Source organism: Leptonotus elevatus, chromosome 19 (genome assembly GCF_054856555.1).
Source record: "Leptonotus elevatus isolate MCC_2025b chromosome 19, RoL_Lele_1.0, whole genome shotgun sequence".
Taxonomy (NCBI): Eukaryota; Metazoa; Chordata; class Actinopteri; order Syngnathiformes; family Syngnathidae; genus Leptonotus; species Leptonotus elevatus.
Genome location: NC_141257.1, coordinates 4,697,609 through 4,710,303, shown reverse-complemented (window position 1 = coordinate 4,710,303; position 12,695 = coordinate 4,697,609). Strand labels below are relative to the sequence as shown.

General features: G+C 40.3%; 1 protein-coding gene across 4 annotated transcripts in view; it reads left to right on the top strand.

Annotated features, from left to right (window-relative positions):
- The window catches only part of LOC147157606 (adenylate cyclase type 2-like), a 45,021-nt gene that overhangs the window by 688 nt on the left and 31,638 nt on the right, over positions 1 to 12,695 (top strand). Inside the window, exons 1-2 of one of the 4 annotated variants that reach the window (XM_086062120.1) lie at positions 5,951 to 6,470; positions 6,549 to 6,846. The exons of 1 other annotated variant lie outside the window; for it this stretch is intronic. In XM_086062120.1, the coding sequence (XP_085918246.1) occupies positions 6,595 to 6,846 (252 nt within the window). In that variant the 5' untranslated portion in view covers positions 5,951 to 6,470; positions 6,549 to 6,594. Of the gene's footprint in view, positions 1 to 5,943; positions 6,847 to 12,695 lie in introns of those variants that run through there. 2 more of the 4 variants (XM_086062122.1, XM_086062119.1) reach the window with 2 other exon arrangements.

Sequence of the window (12,695 nt, the reverse complement as noted above, 5' to 3'; positions counted from 1 at the left end):
AAGGCTAGTGATACGTCTCGTGTAAAGGTGGTTTGTTTGTGTTGATTAATTTAACTACTAAATACTAACACTGCTATGTAACAGGTGTTACTGCCATCTTGTGGCAACTATATGCAATCACAAACCTTTTTTGTGTGGCCATCAATTGCTCACAGATTTTCTCAAGGCGTGTCAAGGCTCGGTCCGTAGATTTAGATTTATTGGAGGAGTTCCTGTCTCCAATAATAGCAGTAGCTACGTTAAACGGATCAGGTGTCATCAAACAAAAAAGTAATGTTGAATCACATTTGCTATTTGTTGGCTTGGCTTAGTTTAAACACGACATTTCAAACAAGTTAGAATCGCAATCAAAAATAGCATAAAGTGGTCAGTGATTTCTTCAAGTTGAAATTGTTACATTCAATCGAGCCGGTATTGGTTTGTTATCATTCCTAATGAGGAATCTCTCGTTGTGCTTCCTTGATTGCTGCATTTATTTACCGTCTCCATGTGCTTTAATCACAGACCCGTTTTTTTGTCCTCATCAAGGTGGGCTCATTTTCGCACTCATCAGCCCTCAGACTGTAATTATCAGCGCGTGCAGTTTTGGCTGCATGCGCGTGATCGGCAATTCAACGTTCGCAAGATGCTCTTGAAATCAAATCCTCGGTATTATCTCCTTGGCATTCCAAAGGTGACATCAGTTTGTTTGACCTTTTTGTGTGTTGAACACATGCCATTGATCTCCTCTGTTGATTTCCCACGTGCGTGGCGCCCACCAAAGATTGTCTATACAAGTCTTTCCCAACCTTTTATTGAGTCGAGGCTCACGCAGTATTTTACAGTAGAATAATCCGACGGCACACCACCAAGCAAAATGTGATCCCCCTCATGTTGCTCAAAATAAGATCACCCAAGAAATTGATTACCTGTGTCAGGGCAGAATTCTCGTATTGAATGTATTAGCTTACACCTGTTTTGTACAGTGATAGTAAAAAAAAAAAAAAATAATAATAATAATGCACTTAAGCGAAGGCCATTAATTCAGTAAGACTTGCCCTTCAGGTTTATCAATTTGCCTAATTTTTCTCTGAGATAATTGCTGTACATGTGTTCCAAGGCTTTATTCTTCACGCCGTTGCTTCGCTCTCATCATTCTCGCTTCTATTAAAATAAATAAATAAAATAAAACTTAATAGGCCTGCTTCTTGTCCGGCATAGACGGCGAACATGTCGTTAATGAGCGTGCGGAGCAAAGTGGAGCCATAGGAAGCTGAAGAGTCTTTTATTGGCTCCCAGGAAGAGGAATAATAGGAGGTGAAAATGGAGTGCAATTTGACATTGATCAGGCGGCTAATGTGCAGAAATGTTCGCTCGCAAGATCCACATCCATTCGGACCGTATCAAATAACGGACAGCATAAAGACGATTCAAATAGATGGTTGGTTGGTTCCACATTAAACCGGAATTGTTGTTGTTTTTTCTTTAATTTTACCTCTCCCACACACGTTTCAAATAATTATTTAAAACGCACCTTTTAAAGTGTTACTTAGCGCATTTTTTTTTTCAATATTTCTCGCATGGTTCTCCAAATAAGAGGCCAAGTTGTTTGTCAACTGCCAGTTGAATTTTACTACACAAAAAAAAAAGACACACTAAACAAAAGATAATATTCAACCAAACGAAATAATGTGTATATTTACGGGGAAAAAAATATAGCTTTATGCTATGCTAACAGGTCATGTGAAACACCTTTGTCCAGTGGTTCTTAACGAGGTTCGATCGAACCTCGGGGGTTCTGTGGGTCGGTCTCAGGGATTCCGCGGAGGTCAAGACACACACCTGACTCGAATGATTCATGATGGCACGCGCCCCGCCCCGCTTGGCCACCATGCTACATTGCTTGCAGGGAAGTTGCTCGCTCAGAAGTATTTTGATTGCTGTGAGGGTACATCGTGTGACTTCTTGATTATTGTAATCCGTTCCTACTATGTCAAGCAAAAAAAAAAAAAGAAAGAAAAAAAGGTGGGCGGGCGGATGAATGTGCAATATGAATTCATATGTACAACAGAATGTATGGTGTTCCACAGGGTTCAATTCTGGGGCCTCTGTTCTTCCATCAAGTTCCATCTTATTTAGTCCAATTGAAAGTGAAGTGAAGCAAATACTTATCATTGTCTTTACAAAGAGGACAAACAATTCGACAACGAGACGATTGCTATTGTAATTTCCCACAACGCTCGAAGGCAGCGTCTCCCCCTCCTGGTGGCTCCATAGCTTAACCGCCTTGTCCTTTATTTTGACACTGTGACTCTTGTGTGGGAGGGTGTTTGATTCAGGATTAGTATGTTCAAACCACTCTTCCTCCACGTGTTCCCATTCTGTCACCGCTGGGTGTGTGTGTGCGTGTGTGTGCGTGGTAGCACCGCTGCACCTGTTTGTGACATGGTTTACAAAGCTTATATAGTGTTCTCAGTCCATTTATAGCAACACAACACATATTCAGTACTTGGGCGGAATGTGGTTTCAAAGCACATCGCTCATTGTTACTTCAGCCGAGGAGCCCACGGGGAAGGGGCAACTGCATTTAGGTGAGGGGGTCACTTTAGGTAAGGTGCTTGCTTTTTGCTTTCGCGTGTGAATAATTTGTGAAATTTAATGGCAAAAATGCTGGCGTGTGCAGGTGGTGGGCATCTGCTGGACTTGTTTGCCTTGGCGGAGGTCTGCACCCTAATGAGGTTTTGTCAAGCACTCTGAAGGTGCGCGCGCGCTTTATAACTACGTAGAACTGTGCAAACGTGTGCGTGGGTGTTCGTGTGAAAATGTTGTGCCGGTGTGTCTGTTTGTAAATGTGGTGTTTGTGTGCGTGTGCGTGTGCGTGTGCGTGCGCCAGTGTGTGTTTGTCCATTTGAGTAAAATGGCTCAATGGCCCATGAAAAGCCTTTATCGCAGCGAGACAAGGACACGTTGAATAAAAGCAACATGAGTCACAGTTCAAACTGTCTCGCAATTGCACGGGACACACTCACCCGTGAACGGTTGGTTGGTGTGTGTGTGTGCGTGCGTGCGTGCGTGTGTCAGCCAGTTCATTAACATGGCCTCTGCTGCATCGAGGCGGACCCAATTAGCTCGGCTCACATACGCTCATTCAAGGAAAGGCAGCAGGCAGTGGAAGGTACATGTGCAGATTTGGCGTGCACGTGTTCACTCCCTGTTCTTGACGGAAGGAGAACATGGGAGTCATACTTTTTGGGTTTTTTATTTTTTTATTTTTTTTAACACCCCCTCTGCAGCTCACCGTTAAATGCCGGCAACGTGTCACAATTCCAACGTAGACAGTCATTCTAAATAAATAGTAGCTCTCGAAAAAACGTGTATGGACAAAACATGCTTCTCATAATTAACCAAAACATATTTTTAAAAATCTGAATTTTATTTAAAGCGTATGATTGCGACCGGTGTGATCCCGCCGCGCCGCCGCCACGGGAAATAGGACAACATCTGGCACATCAGTCAAATCGGCGCTAATAGATTAGGGCTCATTACGGTCATTACGTTGACCAGCTGGATGCTGAGTGTCCAGAAAACTTCCCGCTGTGTCGCTTTTGGCCACAGATTGACCGACTGATTTCCAGGAAGAGCGTATCAAGCGCCTTATGAAAACGTGATTATTTATTTAGTACCATGAGCATTTGTGGTTGAAATGTTTTCAGAGTGGAGATGACTGACTACTGGCAATATCATGCCAGGCCATCCATCACATGTATTTTCATCAATACTGTCAAGGGTCCTGATGCCAGCACCTGCAGACATTTTGTTTGCAATGTCTTTAACATGTGTCGGATGAATCACCGCGGAATTGACCGGCGGAAGGTTTGGGATGAAAACAAACTGGAAAGAGATTTGTCTTTCATATCCATGTAGGTTGTTTTGTGCCGTATGGATAGCTTTGGCTTACTGATACATAGAGGCAAAACTGTAGTCAATAGTTGACAAAAATGTGATTCACTGCCATTGACGGCTATAGACGTCAAAAATTCATTTGAACTATTTCTATTAGTTGAACATTTTTTTCCACTTTTGTTGACAAGAGTATGAAAATATTGTATTGTACATTTAGACCAGATATAAAATTTGTGATTAATCATGAGTCAACTATTGAAGTCATGTGATTAATTACAATAAAAAAAAATATGTAGCCGACGCCCTAATTTTTAATAATCTTTTCTTAAAAAATGTATATTTAAAAAAAGAAAAGATTATTAAAAAAAAAAAATAGGTTGTCAGGCAATTAAAATTGTTGGTTGTAATTAATCACATGACTTCAATAGTTAACTCACGATTAATCACAAATTTTATATGAAATAAAATAAAAACTTTTTTCTAGGTTTTTATACTCTTGTTAACAAAAGTGGAAAAAAAATTAAATTAATAGAAATAGTTCAAATTAATTTTTGACGTCTAAAGCCGTCAATGGCAGTGAATGAGTTAACTCATTCACTGCCATAAATTCATAAAAAAAAAAAAGATTATTAAAAAATTAGGGGCAGGAGGCGATTAAATGTTTTTAATTGTGATTAATCACATGACTTTTTAAATTTTTTATTAATTCATTGCATGACTTCACTAGTTAACTCACGATTAATCACAAATTTAATGTACAAAACAATAAAAAAAATCTAGATTTTCAACAAAAGTGGAAAACAATGTTTAACTAATACAAATAGTTCAAATGCATTTTTGACGTTTATAGCCGTCAATGGCATTTCATGAGTCATGGCATACTAGTAGCACTCGCACACAAAATGGTGAGGTCACTATATAGCGGACTGTATAATAGAAAGTTAAAGATGCATTTCTTCTTTTGCTCAATTTTGTTCATCCTTTAGCTCGTTCTCGTTTTCTTCTGACACGGGTTATTATCACGCTTTTTCCTCATTAGCAGCATTTTCCCGCTTTTTGAAGCTCTGCTCTTCTTCCTCCTCCATACTCTCTCACTCGCTTTATCCCTGATGAGGCTTTTTTTTTTTTTTTTTACCTTCCTGACTGTGTTTCCCTTTCCTCTTCCTCCTCATTCTTTTTAGTCCCCTTTTTCATCTTATCAGGTTGGCATTTTCTCCCCCGTTTTCCCCTCCTTGTCGCGCTAATCTTGCTCTTGCAGTGGCGAGAAGTCAAAAGTAGGCTACAAATACCTTTCTACTGTACTTAGTGGATTTTGAACGTCCTGTCTCTGTACTTTTGAGTATTTTTCAGCCGACGTTTGACTTGTACTCCCCTACATTTAAACACATCTATATTTAATTTCTACTCCTGACTCCCGTGTTAATAGGCTCGTTACTTTTTCAACCCGCACCCACTCACGGCGACATTGATTTCAATAAGACGTAACTCGAGAGAGGTCAAAAAGTGAAACTGATTATATATGTTTCTGCTTCTCTCCCAATGCAGCTATCAACGGCTCGCGTAATCTAGTTTGCCATTGCAATGTAACTGTACTCCTTTTATTGTTTCGTGTCGATTCCAAAATTGAACGAGTTTAATGACTAAAATTCTGTTTGCGGAAAGTGCTCGTGCGCAAATGAGTTTGCCCATATGGGAGCTCACGCCAGATTGTGCTCGCGTGCTATTTAGTCCAATCAATATGCGAGCTCATACTCGTGTTTTTTTGTGTTGAATTGAACTACCCAATATCTAAAACAGATGCGTGGTGTTGATGCTTTATGATCATCTCTGTTTGAAACGCCATCTTGTAGCATGTCTTCGCAAAGCCAATGACCCTTAAAGAGAGTGTTGTTGTTTTTTGGTAAAAGGCTAATTTGGTCCGTTCGTGATCATAGCAATGGGAACACACTGTTTTTGGTAGCATAAAAGCCTAAGCTAACCCTAACGCAAGCTAGCTCTTAGTTGAGTTGTCAAAATATTCTGTGTAATCGACTGTAAAAAATCACTTTCGCTTAAGTCTGTAATTATTATTTTACTAAGGGTGTCAAATAGTATTTTTGTCACCCGTTTTTATTTTTTTTGCCATGTACCTTTACTTCTACTTAAGTACAGAATGTGAGTACTTTCCCCATCTTTGTGCTTGAGCACAGTTGGTACAACCTGTCTCACCCACTCATTTTCAAAGGGCTTTTTCCACACAGACACGCTCAACACACTGTTATCATCTTTTTTCGTGCCCTCCTCGCCCTCTTTTCACACCATCTTCACTTTCCCCTCCTTTTTTTTTTACGTGGCTGTTTCTGGACTACACTCACACATACGCAATCTCTCCCCCACCACACGCCCTCTCTCGCTTTCACACTCTTTTTTTTTTCCTTTTTTTCCTTTTTTCTTTCCCCCTCCCTTCCAGCGCCACGCAGTCGCTCCCTCCCAGTCCTCATCTGCACCTCGGCCGAGTAGCTCGCCGCAGCCAGAGAAGGACGACAAACGGAGAGGGAGGGGCCAGGAGGGAGCCCGCAAGAGGCTGAGAAATGCTGTCCTGAGAGGATGTGAGGGAAGCCCGGGGGGCGGGGGGGAGGAAGTGCCGGCATCTCCATCAACTCATCTGTGCATCAATTACATCCCAGCCAAACTTCTTTCGGGTGACCCCCGCTGCCGCCGCCGCGTGCACCCATGTGGGAGGAGGCTCTGTGGACCCGCGGACGCTACCTGCTGGAGAAGAGCGATGGGGCCGAGAGCGGCGAGGGGCCCGACGGCCCGGCAGCAGAGGGCTGCCCGGGCTTCCAGGGGGGCGAGAAGCGACAGGACTGGCTGTACGAGTCCTACTACAGGATGAGCCAGCAGCATCCGCTCATCGTCTTCCTGCTGCTCATCGTCATGGGAACCTGCCTGGCGCTGCTGGGGGTCTTCTTCGCATCGGGGCTGGTGAGCGAGCGGCGCGAGATGCGTTCCATGTACTTTGAACTTGGAAGTAATAACTTTTTTTATTGCCTGCTTACGCGCACTCGCCTTCAATGAGTGACATTAAAGATGAACGGCTTGGTTTAAAAATAAATAGCTTGGCGTACAGCGTGTGCATTACAAGGGGACAGCTTTGTGATCATGTTGACACCTGCAGCTTTGATGCTTTTTAGAGCTCGTTTTGCCTTTGCTCCACCCGTTAAGTATTTTTAGAGTTTTAAAAATGTTCATTATTTCATTTTTTTTTATGATTGATTGTGTTTAATTTAAACTGCAAAATAAAGCGTTAAACATATGAATGCATGCATATATTATAAATTATGATTATTGATTTATTGTCGTGTGTTATTAGTAGTAATATCTCTGGTGTCATTAACTAAGGCCACACAAACTATTTGCGCATGTTTCTTTGTAGATAAAAATAAAAATAAAATCTGATAATAAAAGAACCATTAAACATGTGATTGATTATTTTTGTCATTATGACTACTGATAACAATAATACTAATTAGGGATGTGCGGCGGGCGCGTACCAAAACCAGGCATCGATATCGGCAGATACCTGGCCTTTATATGAAGGTATCGGTACTTGTGATGATACTGGTATCGACGACCCTCTTGTGGCTGTTATATGATCAGGAACGAGAAATTAGAAAAATAGAACATTGCCATTCATTTCATGGAGAATGCTATATGTTCTTTTATATGTTTTTCTTAAAAATTTGTTGTAATTTTTTTGGGGGGTTGGGGGGGGGGGGTTTAGGGGTGGCATGTTATGCATCAAAGGCAACTTTGCTCTTATCGTACCGCTATAAACACAAGTTTTTGCAAAGAAAAGCTCAACTATTGTCATGCTTGTATATTGCATAATACTGAAAACACTAAATATATAGTCAAATAAAAATAAATAAATAGAAGACTATAAAAAGATATGAAATACTGTGAGGGAGTCGACTCGTATTGCTGTTTTTTTCTCGTACCATGAGCTTGTAAATCCTCATAATAATCCATAACTGTGTTGAGCCGCCCGTATTAAACAGCTTTTTGGCATCCATATTGTTCCATATTTCCTCGTTAAAGCAGGCCAACTGTGACTTTGTGCTGTTAGGAATTCATTGTCGTATCTAAGAGGGGAAATGAATCCCACAGTAAGGCAGCAGCTATCCTGATAACGTGATCCTAAAAGTTGAAGGAACCTTGTGCCTCTGCTCCATCGCTGTGTTATTTTTGAGTAGAATGGAACAAGCTTTGAGGGCGTCATCCGCACTGGAATGAAGGTTCTGAATATCTGAATTGATGTCCTTTGAAACGCTTTTCATAGTTCTGTCAGCTCGTCACAGAAGCATAAATCATTCGTTCCGCTGCTCCGAGCTAGTGTCGGAGCTTGTATGGCAAGTTTTGTTGTTGGCGTGAGTGGAAAAGCCCGCAAAGGTTGAGCATGTGGGCCACATGGCGGAGATGGAAGTCCCGCTACCGCCAGCAGATGGCACTGTGCTGAAAAAAGCATGTTATGGTTTGGAATTGGAGTTGGGGTTGAATTGCAAATTTCACGAGTGCGAATACAATCCTGGTGATATCTAAAGTGTTGTTTCCAGAATGATTTGCTCTGTGCAGCCTGCAAGTATTTTCACTGTAGGTGCGCCAACTTCGCCAAGCAATCAAGTGTGCGCTTCTTATCAGGAATTAAGTTCAGCTGAGGAGCTAAGTTTGCCTATCCAACAAAACTTAAGTGCAGCTCTGCTTACCGCTTGGCTTCGAGTGTCACGCCAGTGGGAAATGTGGACGTGGGTGGAGGACAGCATTTCAGATATAGTCAGATAGCAAAAGATGTATACTTTAATTTCACACTTAATGGGTTGCCAGGCGTTCTAGAAGTAGTAGAGACCCCAACTATTTGTAAGCAAGTCATGTAAAAAACCCATCCATCCATTTTGTTTACTGCTTGTCCTCATTCGGGTCGAGACTAGAGTGAGTTGGAGCCAAGGTTATTTTAGTTAACTAAAACTAACAAAAAAACTACAATTCAAAAAATAATGTGGTTAACGAAAAAAAATTAAAACGGAAATGCTTTAAAAACAAAACAAAAACTAACTGAAACTACATTTTATGTTTACAAAACTAACTAAAACGAACTATATTTATAGCAAAAATGTCCTTTGTTTGAGCCTTTCTAATCAATTTAATTGATTTTTTCGGTTATTAACGGGAATAAGGACATTTGAAAGTGTGTCACACAAAAGTGATGTCATCGAGCAGCAGCCAATAGAAAAGCACCTTCAGATGACGTTGCTCCCATGCTGTTTTTCAAATATTGCGCAGAAGTAATACACACTTTTAAAAAAAAAACTAAAACTAATACTGAAACTAACTAAAACTAAGCATTTATGAAATAATAAAAACTAACAGAGCAACCCTGAAAACAAATTAAAACTCAATTTAAAAAACGAAACTCAAAACGAAATAAAAATGAAAAATTCCAAAACTATAATAACCGTGGTTGAAGCCAAAAGAAACATTTTACTTAAGTAAAAATATCTGCTACTAGAACCAGAAAATTTGACTTTGCAGCTACCTTCATGGAAATGCCATTAATGCGACCCCCCCCCCCCCAAGTGAAAAATAAGCCTAATTTGCCATGATTTCAGATATAGTATAACATTTAGTTTTTTTTTGCAGTTTACATAAGAGATGAATGTGCTTCTATTTGTAAACAAACATCACCACGGCACCAAAGTGTGCAATTCATTATGTGCGGCAAGCAGAGAGACTGCGAAGCGGCACTTTAAAATGGCAACGCCGGGCTTGCCAAGTGGATCAAGAGGCGGCATGAGAGCGCAGTTCACGGCTACGCAGGCGTCAAGAGGAAGCTTTTGTTTCGGACCATAAACACAAGCTATTGTCTATGAAGTGACGCTTTAAAAAAAAGAAAAAAAAATTGAATCACATAGATAGATGTGCACACGTGTTGTTTTTTTTTTAGTGTCATTATATATCACCTTTTGCGGTGTGTGTGCGCATCGGCACTGAGGTTCTCTGTATTCGTATCACCTCCATAATAGTCTTTTTTTCTGGGGGAGAGAAAAAAAAACAACAATCAAACTTCTTGTATTTGAACTGGATCAATAGATGTCATTGCCGCTGTCAGCCACTGTATTCCCACATGGCGCATGTACATGAATTGCACTCCTTACTTTTCCAATTTGTCGCCAGCCAATCGTATTGTTATTAGCGCTGGTCAAAAAAAAAAAAAACAATGGCAAGAATATAGTTGGAGAAGGGAAGGATGTGTGTGTGTGTTTTGTTTTGTTTTTAAACAGCAAGGCAGCAGAAACTTCCCCAAAGCGGCACAAATGCTGCTAAAATGAAGGGGACGCTGTTATCGGACCTGTGAGTGATGGAAATCGGACTTTGTGGCGATGTGGAGTGCTCCACCCATTCTGTCAAATTTGCTGTACGTGCTTGTCGTTTGGGTGTGTTTGGTCAAGGAAGTGTCTCATTTCCTTCTTTAGCTTATCTACACTTTTCAGGGCAAAAATAAATCCCTTGAAATTGTTGCATTTGTTTACAGTCCAATTCAAGTCCCAACTGATGGCATACTAATCAAATGGCTTTTGCAAGCGCAGTTTGAGACATCAACAGAGATTGGTGCTATAACTCAATAACCCCCCCCCCCCAAAAAACTGCCATTTTTATAATGCTTACTGTTTATTTCTTCTTTTTTTCTAATTGACCGCATGCTTATTATGGGGTGGGATTATGAGCAAGCGCTCATAAGTAGTAGCTTTAAAGATTTTCTTAATATCTATTTTATCACATGATGAAAAACAGAGAATGTGTGAGTGTATTATTATTATTATTTTTTAAAGATGATAAATGATCAGTTTGTTCCTTCAATGACTGATTTCAGGACGCAACATGTCAAAGTCACTTTCTGGTTCGCTTATTTTATATCATTTTACATGCCAAATAGACCTGGATGTACAGTATTATACCAGTGGCTCCAAAACTAGGATTTCAGAAAGTAGTTTTTAAAGAAAATGATTATTAACTCTTTGACTGCCAAACATTATCCAAAAAACAACCCAGACAATGCCAGCCGATTTTGAGTATTTTAACTCATCTTTCGAGGCAAACAGAATATTGTGTGTTTTGACTATATATACATGGTGGGTACCAAATTGAAAATCGCGTTCCATCCTTTCATTAGAAAAAAAGGTATGTTTCTACCTTATTCCGTTCTTTAGTAATCATCATTTGAAAATACCGGTAGGTAATTTGAGTGACATTGAGCGAAAATTGAAAAGATAAGGCGAAAACGAGTTTTTCTGCACAACAGTGATTTTGACACTAATATTTTTTGTTTAATGACGCTCTGTGAAATTGATTTAATGTGATAAAGGCTTTGATCATTGACGTCATCCTTGAAAACGTTCTATTTCATCAGATTTGTCATGTTACATTGTAATTCCATACACCGGGAGCCCATTGAAAAGAGATACAATGCTGCCATCTGCTGGCCATAGTTAGTGGCTGTTTTGGGATTTTACAACCCCAATGACAAGGCAGTGCTGCACAAGACGTTCCACTCCTCATTGAGAAAAAGAAGAAAAAAACGTAGTTGACGTTATTGCCGGCATTCATCAGGATTTTAGCATACGTCCTTAAACCTTTTTGGCGGTCAAAGAGTTAAGTAGCGATTGCACTTATTACTCTCTTCTTTGCTATCTTGAGTTGATTTAGGGTACGTGTAGTAATATTTTTCTACACCCTATTACTCTTACAGTAAGTCTTAAAAATCCATGTCATAAATGCTTAAGTGGCTGGTGAAGAGAACACAAATTTATTAGCTGAGCCACAAAAAGACCTTCAGGCTAACATAACGTTTCCAAAAGTTGTATACTGCATTTTTCACCAAACGCAATAATTCAACCTTTTGTGAATTACCATGACCTGTATGACTGAGAATCTCCACAGACATTAAAAAAATAATAATAATAATTTAGCAAGCAAATTAGTATTTTTATTGATATTGTGACAATCGTCCAAGTTAAAAATGACTTGAGTAAATGTGCTAAATGTAGAAGGTTGACCTAATTGTTGACCCAGTTTGTAAACACCCCAAATGGAAGAAATACACTAACAAGCCACAACATTAAAACCAATTCTGTCTTCCTAACACATGCAACCCATTAATTCTCGTGGCTCGAGACTGCTGGCAGCGGGTGGGTAATGGGTCACTGGCTGGGAATCGAACCCACACTGTCACTACACCATCAGTGCCGCAACATTAAAATTGGTCCGATTTGTTAAACAGTATCTCACAATAAAGTGATTAGTGCGTTTTTGTCATATTCCACTGCTGCCCCTTTTTCTTTGCAGTATAATAACCGGATTAATTGTCCTATATGGAAATACAATACATTCTAATTTGCAGGCGATCTCATCCTTTGTTGCCATATTATGGGTGGAAAATGACTTTTTAACAGAATCAGTTCGAAACATACAAAGTGCACGCATTAGCGCAAAAAAAAGAAAAAAAAAAGAGTACGAGCTAAAATACATGATTAGAATGTCTCGTCTAAGTGCGGAGTCGACTTCCATCCTCGTCAGGACTCCATTGTGCACTTGAGCTGGAAAGAGCGCAGTGGCGTCAGTAGTGGAATCCCGCGGGAGCCCCGGTGCCAGACCATGACTCATGCTACCTTACAGAAGCCACATTACGCTAATACACTTTACAAGACCTCATCTCTCGCGCTCTCCTCGGCTTTGGAGCCTTTGCTATTCTCAACAAGTCAATTACCTGTCAAATGAGT